The 25,686-nt window shown below is 40.4% G+C and overlaps 2 protein-coding genes across 7 annotated transcripts in view; one reads left to right on the top strand and one right to left on the bottom strand.

The window, feature by feature from the left end:
* The first annotated feature begins 531 nt into the window (after positions 1-531).
* Positions 532-17,104, top strand: CCNE2 (cyclin E2). 3 transcript variants are annotated; one of them, XM_032591963.1, is made up of 12 exons: positions 532-1,596; positions 4,880-4,919; positions 5,014-5,116; positions 5,196-5,249; positions 6,172-6,323; positions 7,652-7,787; positions 10,208-10,354; positions 11,559-11,654; positions 13,189-13,323; positions 14,897-15,008; positions 15,486-15,643; positions 16,016-17,104. In XM_032591963.1, the coding sequence occupies exons 2-12, from the start codon at positions 4,906-4,908 to the stop codon at positions 16,127-16,129; spliced, it is 1,221 nt and encodes a 406-aa protein (XP_032447854.1). In that variant the 5' UTR covers positions 532-1,596; positions 4,880-4,905; the 3' UTR covers positions 16,130-17,104. The 3 variants fall into 3 exon arrangements, with proteins under 3 accessions (XP_032447854.1, XP_030159578.1, XP_030159580.1); XM_030303718.1 differs by lacking the exon at positions 532-1,596 and adding an exon at positions 3,414-3,682; XM_030303720.1 differs by lacking the exon at positions 532-1,596 and adding an exon at positions 3,893-3,930.
* A 239-nt stretch (positions 17,105-17,343) lies between these two features.
* INTS8 (integrator complex subunit 8) overlaps positions 17,344-25,686 on the bottom strand; it is a 54,884-nt gene continuing 46,541 nt past the window's right edge. For all 4 annotated transcript variants that reach the window (XM_030303715.1, XM_030303717.1, XM_030303716.1 and 1 more), the window contains 4 exons: positions 23,687-23,760; positions 23,542-23,606; positions 23,366-23,409; positions 17,344-17,600 (listed from right to left, as the gene is read on the bottom strand). In XM_030303715.1, the coding sequence (XP_030159575.1) occupies positions 17,484-17,600; positions 23,366-23,409; positions 23,542-23,606; positions 23,687-23,760 (300 nt within the window). In that variant the 3' untranslated portion in view covers positions 17,344-17,483. The remainder of the gene's footprint in view (positions 17,601-23,365; positions 23,410-23,541; positions 23,607-23,686; positions 23,761-25,686) is intronic.

Genomic DNA, 25,686 nt, shown 5'->3' on the forward strand with positions numbered 1-25,686 from the left:
GAGCCATGAGCCCAGAGCCCGACGCGGGGCTCGAACTCGCGGACCGCGAGATCGCGACCTGGCTGAAGTCGGACGCTTAACCGACTGCGCCACCCAGGCGCCGATAGGGGCGATTTCTTAATTGTCATGTCCCCAGTAGTTAACAGGAACAGTGTCTGGCCCCGAGCAGGCTGATCCACCCTGCATCCACCTGCCAACTTCAACCTCAACCTACAGCTTCTGGATTTCTAATACTGCCCTGTTTATCCCTGTTCTTTCTCTGCACTGTGGAGTATCACAAATCTTGCAGACCTGAACCGACCATCTCTAAAGGGCTCTAGCTTCCACGCCTTAAGACGCCTCTCTTCTCCCCCCAGACCTCTAGCGGGTAGCCAACGGCAGCTCTCACAGAGCCAGGCTCTCTCTGTCTACTCTCACAGATACCAGATCATGAAGTCATACACTTAACCCACCAAGCCACCCAGGTGCCCCTGAATCTAATAACTTCTAAAAAAGAGTTGATTAATTTTTTAAAAACCTTATTATTCATTGGGAACAATTCTGCCATCCATCACTCTAGCCTTAGAGAATTAAAGTTCTATAATGGGATATCCTATGCATAACTCAATTCAGTATTTACCAAGGTCCTCTTTGTATGCCTCTGAACTGCTGGGTAGCTGCTAGAAAAAGATGAACAAAACAAAATTCAAGGACTAGTTGGAGATAAAAGACATTTTCATAGGTAATTATTGTCCTGTGAGGTGAGCAGAACTGAAGGGCACAGAGACAGGGATTTGGGAAGGTTTCACAGAAGGTACGGCAAAGAAAGGCATAGAAGCAAGAAATAAGTGGGCTGGGCCTGATTTTTTTAAACCTGTGCTTCTAAAAACCTTTGTTTTCTCCCTGTTTTTTCCTGAAAATGAAAGCACTGTAGAGGCCACTACTTTATTTACTATGGTATTTTAACTTTGCATGAACCATGGGGGAAAATACTTTAGAAAATGCCAAAATTTCTAAAATTATTACATGTATGTATGAAAGAATTTCATATACTTCAAAGTGAATTTTAAAATTAGGGTCAGTGGGAAAAGACGGAGCTAAAGGAATGTGTAAAAATATGAAACAAAGATAACATATTGAAAGATGATGTCTATGGGGCCTGGCTGACTCAGTCAGAAGAGTGTGGGACTCTTGATCTCAGGGTCCTGAGTTCAAGCCCCCCTTGAGTGTAGAGATTAAGTTAATTAAAAAAACTAAAAAAAAAAAAAAAAAAAAAAAGACGATGTCTAAAGTAACTACCTAAAAGGACAACTATATGAACAAAACTCTGGGAAACAGCAATTTTATAATTCAGCTTTCTGTGTTATTCAGGATCCTTCAAACTCAATTTCTACAGGTGTAAACGAGTAAGGGAGGTGGACAGGTGAGCAAAGAGCACTGAGCATGTGCTCTGTGACAGTTACATACACAAGAGAGGGTTTCTAATACATTATCAAACGTAACCTTTAAAAAGAGCCTTGAAATGGGTGCCTTCTATCTTTTCCAGAGAAAATCCATGCTCAGAGGAATTCAGTAACTTGCAACAGAGAAGGGCTGGAATCTGGATCCATCTGAAAGGTAAACTCACGTTCTTTTTAATCCCACTTAACTATTGGTCAGGTACTTGTAACATGGCAGAATTCACCCTGTTGGTTTCCAGACAAAGCAGGCTTGAGATGGCTTCTAATTTCTCCTTTACTATGACTGCACTCTATTCACTTCCTAGTCAAGGGCACTGACCAAAGTACACTTCTAATTACAGTCTTGTTTACAGGTAATATATTAATTAGCCCAGTGTTGAGCATACAATACATACACCAAAGTTAATCCTACAAATATTAATCGATGTACCTAGTTTTCTGTACATTTTATCAAATTCATTCATTTAGGCCACACCAGTTTTCGTATGTCAAGGTAACACACTTGTTGGAAGACCTCCCCTTTCTTACTATCTCTAAGCTTTACACCGAAAGTGTTTTGAGGTGACTGCGAAAGGGAGGCAACTCCTCCCCTAACGAGAGGGCCATCAGAAGCATTATAAATGGTATCAAGCTTCTGGGCACTGACAAGATTCTGGGCCTCTCCTAATTCTATGGCACCTGAGGCAAGAAAGACTCTTACTATTTCCTCAGGCATAAAGACGGGAGAAAAAGAATTACTTTGCCGGGGTCCCAAGGCTGTCGCATGAGTAAGAACCCAAAAGGAAAGCGTGAAAAAGAGTTGGCCTTGCGGGCCCAAAACCCCGCAGAGCAGCCGTTATTTCCAGGCTCCGCGGAACAGGCGGAGCGGCACAAAGGGCGCGGGGAGGGGTGCGGGAGGGGTCCCGGGTCGGTCCCGGCCGCCGCCTCCTGGTGCATCTCGGGAAGGGCTCCCGCCTGGGCCGCGCCGCAGCGCCAGCCTCGGCACCTGGGTCTCCCCCGCCCTACCCCGGCGGCTCGGGCCGGGCCAGGGCAAAGCACCCAACCTGGTCGCTCAGCGTCCGGCCCGAGCTGCCGCGAGTTCCAGGGAGCCTGCGCTCGGCTCCTCCACCGCGGGGGTCTTTGTTCCCGTAGGCGTCCCCGCCCCACTGCTCCCGCCGCAAAACCTGTTTGCGAAGTATCAACGGCATGTCCTGCTGGGAGATGTCCAGTCTTGGGTCGCGATGGAGCGGGGCGGTAATAAGGGCAACGAGGGTTCCCCCAGGTTTAGCCATGGGGGTAGGTGGGAAGAGAACGAAACGCGTCGGGCCCGCCTCCTGCCATTATAGTACGGAGGCGGGCGGCTCCCTCCCGCGCGGGCAACTCGCGCGGGCTCCGCAGGGCGCGCTGGCGGCGGCGGGGCGGGGCCGGCCGGGCGGGCCCCGGGCGGGCACGTGGTGGGGCAGTTTTCCCGGTCAGACCCAGAGAGCTGTGGGGTGGAATCCCGCCCCCGGCCCTGCTCTTGAGACACATTTTACTTTTGGGGAACCCCGGAACTGCAGGTCCGGTAGACAGGAAGGGAGGGTGAAGCCTAGCGCGAGCGTTTCCTGCGCGCGGGGACTTCGCAGTGGGAATCCGCCTGGCAGAGGCAGGGCGGGGGAGTGCAGAGAGACCAACCCCCGGGAGGCAACCGGGTTGGAGGAGCAGGGAGCGGGAAAACAGGGTTGATACGAACCTCCTCCGTCGGCGGGCTGGAGCAAAGTGCATGACAGACATCCCTGAGTTTGGCTTTCCTGGGGTGCCACGGCTGGCCCCGGTGGTCCCAGACCCGACGGGCGGCGCGGAGACACACGTGGCTAGCCGTGCGCCCGGCTGTGTTTACATTCTGCAGCCTCTCCACGTTGTGCTGCCGTCCTCGCCTCCCATTGGCCAGTTCGGCAGCCAAAGTGGCGCTCCTCCCTCAGGGGCGGGTCCTCCTGGTCCCGGCGTCTCATCCGCAATAACCGGGTTCCTTGAGCACTTAGCGGGACAGCCCCAGAGCACCACAGGATGGCCACTTCCTGGCTACTCTGTGCTCACCCATGTCGCCTCCACCTGGTCGTAACCCGGGATTGAGCCGCTGCCCGACACCGACGGGATCCGGGAGTTGAGGGCGGGAGGGAACTGGAAACTACTGGCGGGAGACGCGGAAGCAGGGCGGTGGGGAGCCGAACCTTGGAGGAGGGGCCTCTGAGAGACTCCCTCCCGCCGCCAGGCATCGCAGGCAGGTGAAGTGGAGAGCAGGTGAACGCGAACTGAGGGCCTAGGCTAGCGGGCCCTGGCCTCTCCGGGTGGGCGGGCGCGGACTGAGAGCAGGGCGCGGCGCGCGGGCCTGCGGGGCGGGCGCGCGGGAGAGGGGAGCGCGCAGTCCGGAGGTGTCAGTCTGAGGCGCATGCGTGCGGGGCGGGCCCGGCCTGGCCTATATATTGGGTTGGCGCCGGCGCCAGCTGAGAGAGGAGCGGTAGCGGGTCTAGCGGTGAGGAGCTGCTGGGCGTAGGGAGGAGTGAGGGAGGAGAGAAAGCCCCCAGGGCCGATTCTTCCCGCGGGCGGGAGCCTGCGGGAGGAAATATGGGAAGGCTGAGAATTAGGCGGCTGGGGGGTCGGGAGGATGGCTCCCCGCGTTCCGTTCCTGTCAGGATCTTTGGCAGGGGGCCGGGGAAGTGGCGGGGGTGGAGGGCTGCCCGAAGGGGAGGCCAAGGAAAATACCCTCATTGCAGGGGCTTCTCCCTCCCACCCTCGTTAGGGGAGCTCTACCGCGCGATAGAGGATCGGGGTCTGGGTCCCCTTCGCGGAGAGAAAACCTCCCCGACCAGCCCAGTTTTCCCCTTTCTTTAACTCTCTTTCCTTCGCTCCCAGCCCTTATCTGGAGTCGGGGTCCCAGTGCCCCTCCAAGCGACAGGCAGGGCCCAGTGGGGCTGGGAAGGAGGGAAAGGAGACTGAAGGACGTGACACAAGTCTCAGTTCCCTCCTCCCCCTGCTTCCCCGCCACCGCCGCTCTCCAAATTGGCGCGGAACCGGCTTCTCCACAGCGTTTCGCCTCCACAACCCCCTCTCTCTCCGCTGCTTGTCCAGGATGGAAGGGGGGGACGTGGGGGCGCTGCCCAGGCCCCTCTAGGGGTTACGGGAGAGAGGATGGAGGGCGCAGAAAAGACCCATTTGGGGGAGATCTCCCTCCTTGCTGGGGGTGCTTTGTAAATTCTCAAAGACACTCGCGTCCCGACTGTACGTTCAGTTGAGACGCAGGCATGTGTCCAAAATTAATCCCGTGAAGTAACCATTGTAGTGCGTAAGACAGCACGGTGAAATGACTCAGGCCACCTCCTGAAGGACTCAGCTGTAACCCCTGAATGAGCATATCTGACTGGCACCTGGGAGAATATGGGTGACAATATATCTGACTCTCATTTTTCCTCTCTCCTCTCCAGAGCTTTCACACACCTGAAAGAAGAGAATGTCAAGACGCAGGTAACATTATTTGTCTTGTAGATGTGTTTAAAAGTTAGCTGCTGCGTTTGAAACTCTTGACTCATAAAACTTCCTTTTAAAAAATTCACTGTAGTAGCCGTTTACAAGCTAAGCAGCAGCAGCAACCCCAGCCCAGCCAGACGGATTCCCCTCCAGAAGCCCAGATAATTCAGGCCAAGAAGAGAAAAACAGCCCAGGTGAGTTAAGGGGAGAGGGAGGAGAGAAGAACTTCTTTACTGGGACTTTAGTTTAACAGTGGTCTTTTCTATTTTCCAGGATGTCAAAAAAAGAAAAGAGGAGGTCACCAAGAGACATCAGTATGAGATTAGGGTAATGCAGAACTGGACTGGGGGGGGGGCGGGGAGTTGGGTGAAACGAATGCAGGACAAATAAAAATTGAAATGCGTTATTGCTGTGCAACAGAAAGATACCTCTGACACTCTTACTCTGAATGACCCGAGGTCAGCAGGAAGGTGCTGATCTTTAGGTGGTTTGTATGTGCCTGCATCCTACTACAGCTGCAGAATAAGTTTGCCTTGAAGCAGCTGGTTCCTCTTTGTAAATCCCTCCCTCTTGGAATCGCCTGGTGCACCAGGGCCCGCCTAATCTGTCCAATGTACTGCTCTTTGTTCCCTCTCTGGCTAGTGGAGGGTCCTAATAGCTGCTCCTTTGGGCATAAATAGGATGTGAAGTCACTGACAGACTGGCACCCAGCCCTTTGCTACCTATTCTGCGTGTGGTACAGAGAACACTAGAGACGTGGTTCTCTTTGAAACCAGCATTGGTTGGGAAAAAGGTCCTTTAAATATTAAAGTAATTGACTTCGGTTGATTCCATTTTTAAGGATTTGCCTTATAGTACTCTCAAGTATGGGAGCAGGCTTAAAGGGTTGGGGGGTAGGGATGAGGGAGGAGCTTTATATAAAACAAGGTGCCCTTGCTACTATTGTAAAAAAGGGAAGAACTTCAGTTTTTTAATCTTGAAAGTGATAAGTGACCACAGATGAATTTTTATTCCTCTCCTCCCCCAATGCCGAATGTCTTGTATTTTCAGAATTATATTGTTCTCTAAAACACCCCACCTGTTAAACTGTTTGAAGATCAGTAGGAGCTGTGGTCAACTAGATTATCAGCAATGTTAACGATGGTGTTTGGGAAGAACTATAGTCGGTTTAGAGATATTAGCTTCTATGTATGAAAGATCCAAGACAAAAAGGTGATTTTCTATTGCACAAATTTTTCTTTAATGACAGAATTGTTGGCCACCTGTATTATCTGGAGGGATCAGTCCTTGTATAATCATTGAAACACCCCACAAAGAAATAGGAACAAGTGACTTCTCCAGATTTACAAATTACAGATTTAAAAATCTTTTTATTAATCCTTCACCTTTGCCTGATTTAAGGTAAGAATATTTTTTTTGAATTTAATGTCAATTAAAATTGTACTAATTTAATAATATTGTACTATTTTGAGTCCTATTTTGCCTTCACTATAAAAACATACAAAAATTGCTCTGATATTTATGCATGTATTATTTTGAGAATACTTTGCTGTTCACAAAGGATATGGGTATTTAAAATACTGATTTTTTGAATTTATTTTCATTTCTTTGAATACCGCAAGCCTCATTAGAGGAGCTGAACACCTTTAAAAAAATTTTTTTAACATTTATTTTTGAGACACAGAAGACAGAGCACAAGTGGGGGAGGGGCAGGCAGAGACGGGGGAAGACACAGAATCCGAAGCAGACTTCTGGCTCTGAGCTGTCAGCACAGAGCCTGTCACGGAACTCGAACTCCTGGACTGTGAGATCATGATCTGAACAGAAGTCGGTCGCCTAATTGACCAAGCCACCCAGGCACCCTTTTTTTTAAAAACAACCACCACAAAAATTTTTGTGACGTTTATTTATTATTGAGAGACAGACACAGCATGAGCAGGGGAGGGGTAGGGAGAAGGGGAGACACAGAATCTGAAGTAGGCTCCAGGCTCTGAGCTGTCAGCACAGAGCCTGATGCGGGGCTCGAACTCACAAACTGTGAGATCATGACCTGAGCCGCAGTCAGTCACTTAACCAACTGAGCCACCCAGGTGCCCGTGCCCCCTAAAAAAAAAAATTTTTTTTAACATTTATTTTGAGAGCTTGGAGCAAGACAGAACATGAGTGGGGGAGGGGAGCTGAACACCTTTTAAATGGAGTTTAAATGATTTTTCTAAATTAAGATGGAAGCATTTTAACATATGACATTTTCATTTGATGTATCAACCGTATTTACTTCCTACCAAGCTTAGTAAGGTCTATATGTTTTTTAATGAATATGACTAAGAGGTACAGCTTATACAAAGCACATAGTGTAGTATTATTTGGCTCTATATGCAAATTAGTGGACTAAGACATTTAAATTTGCCAACCTGCCCCTTCACTATACTCTGCCAGCTACCACCACTTTAGGTGATTCTACTATTGGTGATCTGTTTGGAGATGATGAAATTTGTCTCTACTGGGATTATATGCTTAAATATTTAAAATTTCAGTGTTGCTCTGGGGAAAGTACTCTTGAAGTCTAAGTTCTTGCTGTAGAATTTCAAGCCTCTGTTTTTTCATGCTAAAGAACTGGTTTCTAAAGAGCTCCTTTCAAGTTCTAATTGAAAGTTGGATTTCAGTGTCTGAAAATTTATGTTGTATATTATGTAGGTCACATAGTGATTCTTTTCTACCCCTTTCCATAGTTGGGGATGCTCAAATGATGTTTGGCTAAACATGCTAAAAAAAGAGACTAGATATGTTCATGACAAACATTTTGAAGTTCTGCATTCTGACCTGGAACCACAGATGAGGTCAATACTTCTAGACTGGCTTTTAGAGGTATGTTCCATTAATACCTTTGTCTCTGTAGGATGGAAAAATATTTAAGATGTAAATGTGCTTTTCAGGTGCCCTTGGTATATTATTCATGGCCAGCAGCAGATATTTTTGGGGGTCCTTACTGTAGTTGATGGTACCAAAATGGCAAAGTCTACTTTGTGAGAGTAAAATCCTAACACAGCCACTACACCCCATATAACCCAAACCCAATTAGGAATTCCTGGTACCTGTTAGTATTGCTGTGTACCAGGCACTAGGTGCTGAGGATAATCAAGATGAACAGAATATATAATTGACAAGGTTTTACATTCTGCTATACAAAGTGAAGAACCAGGACTAGGCTTCAGGGCCCTCAGAAGTCCTTTTCTGCATCACCAAAATCCAAATTATGATTTGGGATCTTGATTTCTAAGTCCTAAGTAAAGAGGCTTTAAATATCCAGAAGTACCAAGCCCTCTACGCTCAATTGTTTCCCTTTATTATATACTTTTATTCCTTTCAGAAATACACTGTACCATTAATCTAAAGGAATTACAGTGATTTTGAAGTCCCTAAAGATCTATGCCCAAAACGTTCTCTTGTTTAGGCCCATTCCCATTCTTTGGATAATAATTCCAAGAATTTACTTGTGTTGATAACAAACCTATCTTCCTCCAGCCCTTGGGTATTTGTTCTGTAGTCTCCCTGTGTTTAAGATAGAAATGAGGCATTCTAAGGGAGAAATACTAGGCTTTTTGGTGCAACACGCGAGAGTAAATCTCAGAAGCTATCAGAAAAGTTTTTTAAAAAGGACTATAAAATGGTGTTCTTTGCAGTCAGGTTATCTTATCTCTTACTCTGACTGGAAGACAAGATTATATTTCAATCATATGGGTACAAGAAGGTGGTTGGGTTTTGACTTTTGGGAGTACCTAGTGATTATGGAAGCAACCTAAACACAATCATACAGATTTTTATTTTTTTTCCTTTTTGTTACATTGACTTTTTATCCAATCCGAATTGGATTGGACTGTCCAAATTTATTGCTATTTTCCCTTAAATAGGATTATATGCAAACCTGGGTAGAATAAATAGAGTAGAGCATTAAATTCTTTTTCTTAGTATATCTTTTCAGTCTAGAAACATAAAGCTAGGTTAAATGTTACCATAATAGTTTAAAGGAGAAAAATCATCAAGTCTCAATAGATGTGAAAGACATTTTTTGAAATTCAGTTTCTATTCCTCATTTCAAAATATGTAGTAAACTAAGAGATTTCCTAAACACATTATTAGAACTCATGTATTTCAGGGCTCCTGAGTGGCTCAGTCGGTTATGTATCTGACTCCTAACTTCAGCTCAGGTCATGATCTCATGGTTTGTGAGATCGAGCCCCGCATCGGGCTCTGCACTGACAGCCTGAAGCCTGCTTGGGATCCCTCTCTCTGCCCCTCCCCTGCTCGTACACGTACGTGGCTCCTTCTCAAAATAAATGAACATTAAAAACAATAACAAAACCCTCCTGTATTTCTATCCCTGTTTTCTCATCCTCATATTGGGGATAATGGTCACTTTCTGGAGTTATTTTGAGAATTTAAAGCTTTGCCTATAATAAGTGTGGAAATGACAGACATTGTTTATTATTAAGAACAGTAGTGAAACATTTGGGAAATTCCCAGTACAGTCAGAAACAAGGGATGTGATCAAGACTTTATATGTCACCAATGTTGTTCATCCAGTTTTTGTCTATAAAAATTCTTAGCCAATGCAGTAAAACATGGAAAAAAGAAGTTAAAAAAATATTAAAGGGAACAGTTATTTTGTCGTTAAAAGGTCTGCCTAGAACAGTGAAGAACATCATTTAGGGCTGTTAGAATTAAAAATATAAACTAAGCATGAGAACTTACCCATTTATCAGCAATAAACAGGAAATTAATAGAAAAGTTTGCTCATAGTCAGTAAAAGTGTAAATGAATCTGGAAATAAAGTCCATGTGGGCAAAAAAATAAAACAATAAAACTAGTAAATGAGGATGGTAATAGATTGTTTTTATCCTATTAGTACATGTTAACATCTGTCTCCCTCCTCACCCTTGCCCAATCTCAGCTTTGGTATCCTAAAAAACAAAGTTGGGCTTAAAATTTCAGGGGCACCTGGGTGGCTCAGTCCGTTAAGCCTCCGACTCTGGATTTTGGCTCAGGTCCTGATTTCACACTTTGTGAGTTCGAGCCCTGCATCAGGCTCTGGCGCTGACAACACAGAGCCTGCTTGGGATTCTCTCTCTACCCACCCCCCCCCCGCACTCCACTCCTACCCGCTCCCCCCACCACTAAAATAAACATTTAAAAAAAAAAGTATTCTAAAGACTGGTATGTTAGGATCTAACTTTCTAATTTGAAGAAATTCATCAAATGATGATGTAAATATTTGGATCCTTCTGTAGGTATGTGAAGTATACACACTTCATAGAGAAACATTTTACCTCGCACAAGACTTTTTTGACAGATTTATGTTGACACAAAAGGATATAAATAAAAATATGCTTCAGCTCATTGGAATTACCTCATTATTCATTGCTTCCAAACTTGAGGTAAGTTCTCAAAGTTTATCCACAGATAGATTTACCTTAAACTCTTTTTACATCACATCAATCCCTACAACTTTGGATATGAACTCTAAGATAAGTGGATTTATTTTTCCCCTAAAACATTTTTTGAACATTCTTGATTTGTATGGAGGGATAAGTATACTTCCTTTTGTAGTATCTGAGAGCCTATTCTAAGTGTCTGGTTTAGATTCCGGAAATGTAATGTAGGCAAATAGTCCATGTCTCATTCTGCCAAACAAAATATACCAGTGTGGTCCCAATACATAATTATGGCACTTGGATTCAATAGAATGGTCTTTGAAAACTAACTGACCAATCAAATGAAATAAATAGCTCTGCTGGGTTAGAATAATGGTCTCTATCTGTGTCTGCTGGCGGTGCCAGGATAGAAAGCAACTCTTTTCTTGCCTGAGGTTTTCCTTCACACAATCTCCATCTGGTTTTCTTAAACAATATATTTTGGATTATCATAATTTCTTTCGAGATTTTTGAAACCTTTATCATCTTGAGGGCAGGAGGAGGACTGTGAAACATGCCTCAATTTCCTTGAATTTATTTTTTTCTTCCATATTTTTGTTCTGAGCTTTAAGGGCTATCTCCCAATCCTGCCAAATTTGGTGAATAATTTTATATTTAGTCTACCCTTCTCTGGAATTCAACTGTGTGTTTCAGGTAGCTTTCTAGACTGAAATCTTGATTTTTAGCCTGTTCTCATCTGTAACAGGCCTCTCTTCTACTCTGATCATTCTATTTGTTCTCTGGACTGTTCAGACCGACCTGTCAGCGAAACTGCACAATGCTGACGTACCATACTTTTATACTAGGGTAAAGGAATGGTTTTCAGTAGTTTCTAGACCTCATTAAGAGTCTTGTTCTGGTCTGGCCAATATACTACGCAATTTTGCTTAAAACAAGTTTGGCTTTTTATTTTTTAACTGAAATGGCTGGTTAAAATATTCTAGTTGTTTATTAACTGAAATTCAAGATCAAGCCTATGAAAATAAGTTTCAATGTAGTTGGCTAATTTCACCTCCTACATCTGAGAAACGTATCATTACTAAGATTTAAAATCACTTTACGAAGCTGTCCTTAAAAACAAAGCCTGTTAAGTGGTTTCTGTAGAATTCTTTTTGTTTTAATCTCGGTCTCAACTACACCTAATGTTTTTTTTAAATCCATTTTAAAGGAAATCTATGCTCCTAAGCTCCAAGAGTTTGCTTATGTCACTGATGGTGCCTGCAGTGAAGAGGATATCTTAAGAATGGAACTTATTATATTAAAGGTATTAAGTGATTCTAGTTGCAGTTTTAGTAACTTAACAGTTAACTACTGAATCTCAAAGAACACACTGTAAGTAGTCAAAATAGATTTCATTCAGCATTAAGATCCAGTTCAAAGAGGTTAATAATGCATCAATATATTGACAATGGTATGGATAAATGGGGGTGGGGGGGGAGAATTTACTTAACCTGTAGACCATTTTTCTGTGTCTTTCAAGTTTTCTATAATGAGAATATACTGCTTTAAAAGTGATTAAGGAGGGGCGCCTGGGTGGCGCAGTCGGTTAAGCGTCCGACTTCAGCCAGGTCACGATCTCGCGGTCCGTGAGTTCGAGCCCCGCGTCGGGCTCTGGGCTGATGGCTCAGAGCCTGGAGCCTGTTTCCGATTCTGTGTCTCCCTCTCTCTCTGCCCCTCCCCCGTTCATGCTCTGTCTCTCTCTGTCCCAAAAATAAATAAATGTTGAAAAAAAAAAATTAAAAAAAAAAAAAAAGTGATTAAGGAAATGCTTTGAAAAGTATAATTACCATACCATGTGTATGTATCAATGAATTCCAACAGTGACACTCAAATATTCTGATTTTCCCCTCTTCCAACAGAGAATGAGAATTATTTCACTGCCTTTTTTCCTTTCTATATGCCAAAAAGGGCTATTAAGCAAAATGGTGGAGAAAAAAACCCTAAAGGTGTTTAATCAGGCTCTGAATTAGAGTAAAGGCTGAGTGTTAGCTACTAGAAAGTATGTTATTAAATTTGGACATCATAACTTTGTATACAGGACACACAAGAAAACACAATGACTTTCATTTACTATGTGTTGTAAATTACAAATTTATGTCTTCTAAATTCTGCTTACAGTCTGTAAACATTCATATTGATAGCTCTATTAGAATGGGACCTTGCTGGCATGTTGATATTGTTCTAACAATAAACTTACTCAGATTCAGACGTGATGCACAGTATGAGGATGTAAACAGAAGACGGAATTCTCTGCAATACTCTCTTGTTCTCCCCTAATTACTTTAGACTGCTTGTAAATGGTAAAGTCCCAAAGCTTCATGAAGAAAAAGATAGGATACATTAAGATTTGCCTTTTTTGTTTTGAACTTTTACATTTTGACCGGAGCCATTAAAGATCATGGAAAGAAAAAGTCTAGATCAGTTTTTGGAAGATCTGAATGGAATTCACTTTGTTCACTGAATATAATTTTAAAATGGCAGTTTCAATAAAGTAGAGAATAGATTTGGAAGACCAGGGGCTGCAAGAAATGAGAAAAGAAGGAATGAATATTAGGCTCAATGAGCTTACTAAGATAGAGAATAAAAAAGGGAACTAGATTAATAAACTGTAAAATACAAGCAGCTTTACATTTTGAAGTATCTACAAGTACTTTTAATAAAATAAGGGTCAGAATTAAATTCCTAGGAAGAAATAGGCCTAAAGCAGAAAGCTTTTAAAGGACTATTAGTAAATTAGCTATATGTTACAGTGTATATATACTTACATTTACTAACAGGTGTTTTCATACTATTAACAGGCTTTAAAATGGGAACTCTGTCCTGTAACAGTCATCTCCTGGCTAAATCTCTTCCTCCAAGTTGATGCTCTTAAAGATGCTCCTAAAGTTCTTCTACCTCAGTATTCTCAGGAAAAGTTCATTCAAATAGCTCAGGTATTTTCACTGCAGATATGCTAATGTTTATTGTAACTGTTTAGTGCATTTACAGTCTTAAATAAATTATACAACAAAAATCGTAATGAATTAAATTCACTCCTTAATTGACTAGAACAAAACTGATGCATAAAATTCTGTTCCCAGTATTTACATTGCTTAATAATTCTAGAGAACAGACTTTAAACTTTCAGTTTAAATGTATTATGAGTACTCTTCATTCTTTAGGGGTTTAGAGTGTTAAATACCTCTTTTTGGTATTTAGCAGCCAGCTGTCTTTAGTATGATAGGAAATTATTCTGTATGATAATCTTATCCTCATATTTGAACACACTGTACCTATTTTATACATTAGAATTAAGATTAGTTATAACATTTTTAAAAAATCTAATTTCAAATTATGCTTTTGTAGGCCAACATAGCAAATGTTCTTTCCTGCTTACTTCTCGTATGTCTTAAAGGTTGCTGTACTACCATATATAAGTGAGAAAAATCTATGTTCGAATTCTATGTAGAATATGAAAAGCTTACATAAGGAACTGAAGGAACTGTGGTATTTTGGGTTGGGTTTTAAATAACCTAGGTTGAAATTTAATTTGTATTTTAAATCTAGTAAACACCTTATGAACTAAAACTGAATTAGAATTGGTTCATTTTGTAAAACTTTCTAATGAGGGCTTATTTTTTCTGTCAGAATTGCCAGCATCCTAAATTATCATAGGCAGCTATACCTTTTTGATAGAGAACAAAAATTTGATAAGCTAATAATTACTATTTCTACATTGTTTATTTCTAACTCTTCTCATGTTTCTACCTTCTGGACAATGGGAGCAAACATAATTTGTTTATTCCATGGACAGTATTACCTTAGCCTCTGAAATCTAGCCCTTTTACACAATTCTACTATACTCTTTATTACCTTTATAAGGCAGATTATATTGCCTTTTAAATAATCTCACTGTTTAGATTACAGTAAAGCAGATACACAGAAAGGAACATGTTTCTAAAGGATCATTCTTAAAATGTATCTTTCCTGATTTAAAATGTTCCAATAATTTCAGTAATCAGAACTAAATTTACAGACCCTTTATGATCTAATCTAGGCTAATCTATGATCTAATCTGTGCCTCTCTACCTACGCCCCTCTCCCTTTTAAAATAAGGAATGAAGGAAAGGAATTCCTTTGTTCTGAACTAGAGGTTCCAAGGGAAAGTAATATTTATCTTTGCAAATGCTATTCCCTACACCTAGAATACTCTCTACCTCCCAATCTTTGTGGCTACTGTGTCTTTTAAGATTTAAGCAGCACAGGTCTTCCTCACTGTGGATTAGGTGCCTTTCCTACTGCTACACACCACACTGCATCATAACAATCCTTGTCTATTCACTTCCTGGCTTGAGCCACCACTCTGAAGGAAATTATCTTTGGATCCCTGTAGTTTTAGCAATTCTTGGCACATGGGTCCACATCATAAGTACTCTAAAATTATAGCTGACTGATCTTTAGTAGCAACATTGATTACTCATCCTTTCTCCTCCTAATTACATGTACGTTTGCTTTTTCCTTTGCTAGCTTTTAGATCTGTGTATTCTAGCCATCGACTCATTAGAATTCCAGTACAGAATCCTGGCTGCCGCTGCCTTGTGCCATTTTACCTCTATTGAAGTGGTTAAGAAAGCCTCAGGTAAGGCACTATATTTTGTTATCTTCTTACATGTTCACAAGGGACTATTAATTTATCAACTTTAGCTTCCTATTAAACAGTTTAAAATTTTAATGGAAAACATTAGGTTAGCAATTACCTTCTCTTTTGTTAGAAGTCCTTCCTCATCTTCAGTATATATCCATAAACAAAAAATAAGGTCAAATGGAATTTAAATCCGTTTGAAGTCAGTCAGCATGGTCATTGCCCTGCTTTAAGAGTTCTTTGGGTTTTGACAACTTCAGTTTCATATGTAGAAGGTACGGGTTAAGAAGCTCTAAGTCTTTTTCTCCCACAAAATAAGTCACCTTATGAACAGTTATTAGAAGGCCAAAATCCAATTCTAAGAAGTTAAAGCAGATTAGCACTCTCAAATTATCTTTAAAATCGGAAGGACAAGCCAATATATTGACAATTTCTCTTGTAACCTTCACATTTTCCTAACTTTCCTCTATCTAGGTTTGGAATGGGACAACATTTCTGAATGTGTAGACTGGATGGTGCCTTTTGCCAGTGTAGTAAAAAGTACTAGTCCTGTGAAGCTGAAGATTTTTAAGAAGATTTCTATGGAAGACAGACACAATATCCAGACACATACAAATTATCTGGCTATGCTGGTATGTTTCTTGTGGGGCTTTTCATTTTATATCTAGTAAGTTACTGAAACTAATAAGGATACTAGAAATACTTTAGGGCAGTGATACAAGATAGAAAGCTCTAATGGGCACACTGACGTCACAGCAAAATTTGTGGAATGTCTCAAGATTAATGCCAGTAGTCCAAGTAAGTTTTTTAAAAATACAGCTATACTCAGTTCAAACTGTTGCACCTCTAGAATAGGACTAGTCATGCTTGCGAAGACATAAAGAGACCATTTCATGAGGTCTAAGTAGTCTCAAATTAATATCCAAGTCTGGTTTGACTTTGTTTTACTCTATCAGTGCTTTACCTTACCTGTTAATCTCTGCATGATTTCTTCACATGTATAGGATGAAGTGAATTATGTAAACACCTTTCAAAAGGGGGGACAGTTGTCACCAGTGTGCAGTGGAGGCATTATGACACCACCGAAGAGCACTGAAAAACCACCAGGAAAATACTAACGAAGGTTAACTAAGCAAACAAGTTGGAATTGACCATTGGTAGAATTTCCTAGAACTGAACTACTAAAGTTTTCAGGAAAGTAGTGCTATGACTGTCCTAGCCAATTCAGAAGTTTCACTGCCATTCTTCGATTTTAAAAAACCACTTAAAATTGGCATTAAGGAAGAAATTCCTACATTAGCTGTTTAAACAGCGGGACTTGTTTACAAAGATGACTTCATTCCCAAGGTGACTGGATAGAAGATAGCCACGCTTTATGCCATAATTTTTTTTCTTGATCCAGTATTACTGTGTTATCGTGATAAACTAAGAATTTTATCATTGGAGTTTTAGACTAGGTAAGTGCCACCTTAAAGGCGACATTAATACAATACTTTGAATCTAATTTTTAGATTCTCAAAATTCATATTGTCTTGACTAGTGCAATTTGGTTTTTGAAAATAAAATTTAAACTTGTTTACAAAGATTTAGTTTTGTAATAAGGTGACTAATTTATCTACAGCTGCTGTAGCAAGCTATTATAAAACTTGAATTTTTACAAAAGGTGAACTTTAATCTGTTTTTTATTTCATCTGCCTTGCCATAACATTTTTTAACCAGTAAGGCTTAAATGAACATGGTGTTTAAACTGTGGTCTAAACAGGGGGAATACCAAAGAAATTTTAAACAAGATAAATGTGTAGCTCCTACTTTGGGCTTTGACACAGAGGTTGCTTTATAATGACTTTTTGTACATCACAATTTAAGTGAAAAAGTACGCTTTCAACCTATTTATATGAGAAAGTCACTTTACTAACTCCAAGACATCCCTAAGGATTTTTTCTTAATTTAGTGTGACTAAGACTTTATTTATGTTTGCAAAACTGTTAAGGTCGTTTTTAAATTCCTACACTGAGTTAAGGACAAAGTGATAAAGCTTAACACTTGGCCTAAACTTCTGTTTTCATAAGGCAGAAAAAGTAGTAAATGTATACTGACTCCTAGATTATTTATTAAAAACAAAACAAAACCCTGACATAAGAACTTGCTGTGTATAGACTAGCTACTTCTATTTTAGTTTGTTTTTAATGAAATTTCAACCTCGAAAGTGGGTCTAGTTAGAAAACAAAGCATACCAGATTGCTAGTTTATTCTCTTACTGGATACATGAATCTCTTCTTTTGAAGAAATTATAAATTTAAGCTGTGGTTATGGTATGAAGTCTTCTGTACAGTTTTTGTTTTTAAATTGTTTCAGTATTTTGTCTGAAAAGAAAACACCACTAGATGTGTAAATATGTATTATATAATCTAATACTGTTTATTTTTAGCCCATTGTTTAAAAAATAAAAATTAAAAATTTTTAACTAACTGTTTAAAAGTAAAGTTTTGCCATTGCTTGGAGAAACTTTTTTTTCCTTCTCTGCGCTGCCAGCTGTAACACTTCTTCTGGGTTGCTTGCGTTCAATTCTGTCTGACCGATGGCTTTGATCTTCCAAAACAGAAAGGTGATGTTATTACAGGTGTGGTCAAAAACAAAGTCTTGCTAGTATACATAATACAAAACTACCTACATGCTAACAAAGTCAACTGTAAATGATGGGAGGTGTAGAAGAAATTAACAGACAGACTCAGAGCCACTCTTAAAGATCAAATGCCTAGCCACTGTTCATGGAATTACAGTAGGTTCCCCCTTATCTGAAGTCCAGCATGGTCCAGAAGATGATTCTCCTCCTAACAGGTCTCAGAGTCAAAAGTAATCTAATGCTTTACCACAATGCCTACCATCATTCACCTCACATCATCCCAAGAAGAGGGAGTACAATATTTTGATTATTTGTAATAATATTTGTAACATTTGTAACAATATTTTTAATAATTTATTACATAAATATCTATATATAGGGTTCAGTACTCCCTATGGTTTCAGGCATCCACCTGGGTCTTACAACATATCCCCTGTGGATAAGAAAAGACTATCTACAGGAACATTAATTCATGTAAGTTTATTTGACTAAAAATACCAGCAAATAAGCTCTACATATCATCCAACACATTTTTACAGTTAATTAAGGCTCCTACAAAATAGTTTGAAAAATTAAAATTCATGTTTCAGGAAAGGCTTTACTTTTTTAATATGCAAAAATAGGTAGTTGCTCAGCATTATGATAGCCTATATAAAGTGGTTCATTTCTTTCATAATTAGAATACCTCAGCCTACTAAAAATCTATAGTATAATCTGCCAAAGAGCATTTTGTTAGAATGTATTTTAGGATCTTAGAATTACCTTTAGATTAAAAGGCAATCTACATCTTTAGATAAAAAAAGAAAGCAGCCCAGGGGTGCCTGGATTGCTCAGATGGTTAAGTATCCAACTCCTGGTGTCAGGTCATTATCTCACAGTTCAGGCGTTCCAACCCCACCTGGGGCTCCACACTGACAATGTGGAGCCTATGGGGATACTCTCTCAAATAAATCATGTATTTTTTAAAAAGAAACCCTATTATAACTTCTTTAAACAACAAAGACTAACCGTCAACACCGTTTCAACATGAAGGAGTGCATGTGGAAAAACCTAGTCATAGGGTATTATATGACTAAAGAATGATTTCCAACAGATAAAATAACACAAAGATGACTGGCTATAAAAATCCAAAGTATAAGACAGAAGTTGGAATTGGAGCCAGAGATTTGAGAGAAATAATGTACACTGTGGGTAGTAGTTAAACCCATGAGTGGATGAGACTACCTAGGGAGAATGTAGGGCAATCTGAAAATAACCAAAGGACTAAACTCTGAGGAAACCAAGATTAAGGGGGAGACAGAGGGAGATGCTCATGAAGAAAAGGACAGAAGAAAAGGCAGAAGAGTCAGTGAAAAAAATTGAGAGAAAATAATGTCAGGGAAGCCAAAGGAATAAAGAATTTTAAGAAGTGAGATGTCAACACAATAAAGACTGAAAAGCATCCACTGACTTTGATATTGGTGATCCTTGAAAGAACGGTTAAGAGTGATAAGAGCAGAAGTCAAATTACAATGGGTTGAGAGCTTCACAGAACTGGGCAGAGAAGGGACAAGGGAAGTAGAGGCACAGTCAAGGATGAAATAGTTTATAAGCTATGGGAGAGGCTGACAATACAGGAGAGGAGACAACTAATTAAAGGTCACTGAACAGGTTGAATCAAAAGCCTAAAAACTTGCCTTCATCAAGGAGTAACATTACCAACAATAGTCAAACTATGGAGAGGGCCCAAATGTCCATTGACTAATGGACAAAGATAATGGTGTCTGTGTGTGTGTGTATACACGTGCACGCGCACACACACATACATATATATACATACACACACACAGATATACATATATACGTACAATGGAATAATCAGCCATCAAAAAGAATGAAATCTTGCTATTTGCAACGACACAGAGCTAAACTGTATTATGCTAAGTGAAATCAGAGGAAAAATGCAACAGGATTTCACTCATGTGGAATTTAAGAAAAACAGATGAATATAAGGGAGGGGAAGAAAAAAAAAGAGGGAAACCATAAGAGACTCTCTTTTTTTTTAAGTTTATTTTGGGGGGGGGGAGGGGCAGAGAGAGCAAAAGAGAGAATCCCAAGCAGGCTCAACACTGTCCGCACAGAGTTTGATGTAGGGCTCAATCTCATGAGCTGCAAGATCATGACTTGAGCCAAAATCAAGAGGCAGGTGCTTAACCAACTAAGCCATCCAGGCACCCCAACCATAAGAGACTCTTAACAATAGAGAACAAACTAAGGTTTGCTGGAGGGAGGTGGGTGGGGGGTGGGCTAGATGGGTGATGGGTATTAAGGAGAGCTTTGCTGGGTGTTGTATGTAAGTGATGAATCACTGAATTCTACCCCTGAAACCAATATTGCATGTATGTTAATTAGAATTCAAATAAAAATTTGGGGAAAAAAAAATATATGTACCTCTATGTTTATGTTTATAGCAGCATTATCTCTAATAGCCCAACTAAGGAAACAGCCCAGTGTCCACTGACTGATGAATGGATAAAGATGATGTAGTATGTGTGCATATGTGTGTGTGTATATACATATATGTATAATACAATGGAATATTAGCCATAAAGAATGAAATCTTGCCATTTGCAACGATGTGGATGCAGCTAGAGAGTAATATGCTTAGTGAAATAAATCAAAGATAAATACCATACGAAATACCTCACATGTGAAATTTAAGATACAAAACAAATGATCAGAGAGAAAATAGGGAAAAGAGAGAGAGGCAAACCAAGACACAGACTCTTAATTATAGCAAACTGATGGCTACCAGAGGAAAGGTGGGTGAGGGATGAGTAAAAAAGATGGGGATTAAGGAGTGCACTAACTGTGATGAGTTCATTATACACCTGAAGATAATATTACATTGTATGTTAACTAAGTTGAATTTAAGGAACTTAAAAAACCAAATACCCTTTCCTCCCTTAATAAATTTCCTTAAAAAAAAAAAAAGTAACATAACCTCCTACTAAGAGTACACTTAACAATGAGCACAGAGGTAGAATTTTAAGGAGGGATTTGAAGCTGGTACTTATAAGGCCACAATTCCCAAAACTACAACTCCATGTGGACAGGAGCTGATAGTCTTTTCTGGTCTATTCCAAACACAGGCAAGGAAGTACAGAACAGGGAGAAAGGAGAGGGGGCTGAACACAGGGAATGTCTAAAATAGTCCCTGAAAAGAAAGCAGACCACTGACTGCTGGCCCATAACACAAAAGAGATAAGGAGCCAGCTAAGCTCTGAGACCATGGTTTGGTAATGGCACCACAGCTTATATGGTGGCAGGATTTTTTCCAACCAAACTCAGTGGCTCGGGGAAAAAAGCAAAATCTTTGAACCGATTCAGGGTTGGAATTTTTCCAGGTGAAGTGAAAGACAAAAATGCAAAGATGCTGAATATACATTTTTTTTTCACATTTTACTTATTTAAGTAATCTCTACACCCAATGTGGGGCTCGAACCCACGACCCCAAGATTAGCACACTCCAACTGAGCCAGCCAGGTGCCCCCAAATGCTGAAAATATTGACCAAAGGGTAGTTTTGACAGTCAGTCATAGATAAGCAGGGGTTCCCAAACCTGGTTTGTCATAATCAGAACTAGCTTAAAATTTGGATTCCAAGACCTTATCTCAGACCAGCGGAATCAGCACCTCTTGATAGTGTACACCATAGGTATTTGCCATATTCAAAGTGAGTAGGGAAGGAAGGGAAGCTGGGAAGGGGCTGACAGACTGGAGAAAAATTGGTCACAAACCTGAATATCTCACTGATCATGAGGAACATGGGAGCCGGGAAGTAAGAGAAGGATAAATTACCGGCAGATGGATCTTAGGTAGAACAATTCTGACAATAAGACACGGCTACGGGTGTGGGTGGCTGATGCTAAGTAAAGGTAACAATCAAACTTGGAAAGCTATGGATAAGGATGTTGGGTAAATAATCACGTATATTTTGATGCATGTGGAGGAATAACCAGTAGCTTGGTTAGATGACCTACTAAAGAGACAAGTGTAAACTTTTAAGGAGAAAGGGCTTAAAATGATACAAGTAGAGACGGTCTGGAAATAGCACTGGAGACATGACAACTTCAGTACGCCTACCAGCTGTGGATAAGCTTGAAATGGAGAATGACTTGCCTCCAATCAAGTAGGCTGGCTTCATGTTCTTTTTCCTTTTGATTTTTAAAAAACATACTATTATTTTCCCCCTCCAAATAATGCCCATACAACTTAGTCCATGCAGAAAGCTTTAAAAGATATACAATAGCACATAATTTTGTTAGTATGAGCGAAAGCAACAAGAAAAATTATCTGTGGTGATACTGATGCAGCAAGTATTAGTCAAGTAAAAATGGCCATAAATTTATAATGCTTTGGGGTGCCTGGGTGGCTCAGTCCGTTAAGCACCTGACTCTTGATTTCGGCTCAGGTCATGATCTTAGTTTGTGAGTTTGAGCCCCGTGTTGGGCTCTGCGCTGACAGTGTGGAGCCTGCTTGGTATTCTTTCTCTCCCTCTCTCTCTAAATAAACACTAAAAAATTTTAGAATACTTTGGCTTATAAGTCAAACTTAAAAACAGATAACTCATCTATCAATAACTACTGAGCATCTATAATGTGCCAGGCACCATTCTAGGTATCAGCTATGACAAAGCCAAGTTTTTGGTGGGGAAACAGCCAATAAATTAGCAAATATATAGTATGTCAGATGTAAATCAGAAGTATAATGGAGGACATTTTCAAAAGGGAAATGAGAAAGAGTGTTGGAGGAAAAAGGGTAGAGAAAGACATAGCTATTTTATAAGATGGTCAGGAAATGATCACTAAGATGACTTTTTTTTTTTAATTTCTTCTTTTTAAACATTTATTTTTGAGAGAGCGAGCAAGCATGAGCAGGGGAGGGACAGAGAGAGAGAGGGAAACACAGAATCTGAAGCAGGTTCCAGACTCTGAGCTATCAGCCAGAGCCCAACGTGGGGCTCAAACCCACGAACTGCCAGATCATGACCTGAGTGGAAGACTAAGATGACATTCCAGGAGACCTGAGGGAAGTTAAAGAATGTTTATGGAAAATAAAATTTCAGGGGCGCCTGGGTGGCGCAGTCGGTTAAGCGTCCGACTTCAGCCAGGTCACGATCTCACGGTCCGTGAGTTCGAGCCCCGCGTCGGGCTCTGGGCTGATGGCTCGGAGCCTGGAGCCTGTTTCCGATTCTGTGTCTCCCTCTCTCTCTGCCCCTCCCCCGTTCATGCTCTGTCTCTCTCTGTCCCAAAAATAAAAAATAAAAAATAAAAATAAAATTAAAAAAAAAAGAAAAAATTTCAAAGGCCCTTCAGGTGGTGAATGTTTTCAGCATGTTCAAAGAACAGTAGGGCTAATAGCGTAGCAAAAGTTAGCAAGAAAGTCAGATGGACAGCTAGAGGTCATATGCAGGCTTGTAAGCTATTATAAAGACTTTGAGATTATAGGAGATAGGAAACCATTCAAAGGTTTGGAGCAGAGAGAGGACGTGATCCAATATTTTAAAATAAAAGAGAGATAAAGCTCTAGATGAAAATATGTCTGTTAAAAAGTAAACACTGATAACCAAAATCTGACAGTAACTAGGCATACAAAATCTTTTTTGGGGGGGTTGGGGGTCCAAATCTTAACGACAGTTTACAATCAGGGAAATTAAGTGTATTACTGAAGAAAGGCATAAAATAACTTACCGCAATTTGTCTTTTATCAGTTTCTCCTCTTTTATGATGAAGATCTAAACAAATCAGTTAAGAATAAATCTGATATTATTAAATACCATGACAAAATCTCAACTGTTTATTTACAGTACTTTTTTAATTTACAGAAGTGAACTGTCCTAATATCACATATGTTGATAGAAGGATACAGGTCAAGTATTCCAAAATGGTAACGTCCCATATGTAGTCATAGTAGGAGTCCATAGCATCATGACTGAAAAACAGATTTTAGTTACTTCCTCTTTATTAAGCAGAAAAATTTCAACTTCATTTTATTTTAAAAATCATTCATACCTGTTTTGTTCCTGCAATGATTTAAAGGCTGTTTTGTAGTCAATTTCTCTGAGGAACTGACATAAAATTGCCACCTACATAAACAAAGAAAATGATTTAATGTAACCAGTGTCAACAAGGACTCTCCTGGTTTGGGAGGCCTAATTTTTTTTTTTTTTTTAAGTTTATTTAATTCTCTTAGTAATCTGTACACTCAGCATGGGTTTGGCTCTTTTGACTGAGTGCCCCTGGGAAGGGCAATTTTTAATGATTCTTACATCAAGAACACACTTAAGAGGGCTTGCAGATCATACTGAGTAGATCAGCTCATAATTATGGATCCCATCTAATTTTAATTGCAAAAACCTTTACATACGCATCTGCCCATTTAAAAAAATTTTTTTTAATGTTTATTTTTGAGAGGAAAGAGACAGACTGCAAGTGGGGAAGGAGCAAAGAGAAAGGGAGACACAGAATCTGAAGCAGGCTTCACGTTCTGAGCTGTCAGCACAGAGCCCGACACAGGGCTTGAACTCACACACCAGGAGATCACGACCCGAGTCAAAATCAGATGCTTAACCGACTGAGCTACCCAGGTGCCCCTGTCTGCCCAATTTTTAAATCAATGATCTAAATCATAAATTTTTAGAGCTTTGTTCATTTTAAAAGCCCATTCAAAAAACGAAAAGGAATGGAAAACTGCGAGACAAAAGTATTACATAATGCCTTTCAAGGACATACAGAACCTGCAATCAGACCTGTCACAGCTAGTCCATTTCTCCACCCTCAGTCTCTGGCAACTGCTAATCTACATTCTGATTATAGATTTGCCTATTCTGGACATTTCATATGAATGAAATCATAATAACAAGGCCACGTGTATCTGGCTTTTTTCCACTCAACCTAATACTTCCAAGATTCACCCCTGTTGTAGCATGTATCGGCACTTCATTTGTTTCTCTGGCTAAATAATATTCCACCGTAGGATCTACCAAATTTTATTTATCCATTCCTCAACTGATGGACATCTTGGTTATTTCAACTTTTTGGCTAAGATGAGTAACGCTACTGTGAACATTCGTGTGCAAATTTTTCTGTGGACATGTTTTCAATTTTCTTGGTTACAAACCTAGGGATGGAACTGTTAGGTCTAGGTCACATGGTAATTTTATGCTTAAATTTTTGAGGAACTGCCAAATTGTTTGGCAGGTCATGCCATTTTATATTCCTACCAGCAACGTATGAAGGTTACAATTTCTCCACACCTTCACCAATACTGGTTACTATTTTTTTTAAGTTTATCTTCAGAGAGAGAGAGAGCATGGCTGCACGAGTGGGGGAGGGGCAGAGGGAGAGACAGAATCCCAAGCCGGCTCTGTGCCATCAGCACAGAGCGCAACATGGGGCTTGAACCCACGAGCCATGATATCATGACGTGAGCTGAGATCAAGAGTTGGATACTTAACTGACTGAGCCACCAAGGCGCCTGTCTTTCAATTACAGCCATTCCATCAAGTGTGAAGTGGTACCTCATGTGGTGCTGATTTGTATTTCCCTAGTGACTCACATGCATATCGACTCAATTTTAAAAAAAAAACCCACACACCTTAAAAATGCTTCTTTTCCATTTAGAAGGTTCTAAGTCCAATGTTTTCTAATTCATACTTTCATTTTAGTTAAAATTTCCTAGAAAAAAAATTAAGGGGTGCCTGGGTGGCTCTGTTGGTTAAGCATCCGACTCTTGGTTTTGGCTCTCTGGTCATGATCTCATGGTTTCATAAATTTGAGCCCCACACTGGGCTCTGGGCTGACAGTGTGGAGGCGGCTTGGGATTCTCTCTGCCCCTCCCCTACTCACACTGCTTCTCTCTCAAAATAAATTAAAAAACTAAAAAAAAAAAAAAAAAATTTAATATGCCAAATTCTTAAATACCGTAAACTTAAGCAATTACGGTAAAGAAAATAAAGGCGATTTCCCAGTCCAATGCTTTATATTTACTGCAAATTCCAATATACATGAAA

The sequence above is a fragment of the Lynx canadensis genome, chromosome F2 (assembly GCF_007474595.2).
Source record: "Lynx canadensis isolate LIC74 chromosome F2, mLynCan4.pri.v2, whole genome shotgun sequence".
NCBI classification, from domain to species: Eukaryota; Metazoa; Chordata; class Mammalia; order Carnivora; family Felidae; genus Lynx; species Lynx canadensis.

What these genes read in the sequence shown, in the direction of transcription:
- CCNE2 (XM_032591963.1), top strand. An exon ending in TCATTGCTTCCAAACTTGAG is followed by an intron (nt 10,355 to 11,558) that starts GTAAGTTCTCAA and finishes TCCATTTTAAAG; the next exon opens with GAAATCTATGCTCCTAAGCT. An exon ending in AGTGGTTAAGAAAGCCTCAG is followed by an intron (nt 15,009 to 15,485) that starts GTAAGGCACTAT and finishes TCCTCTATCTAG; the next exon opens with GTTTGGAATGGGACAACATT.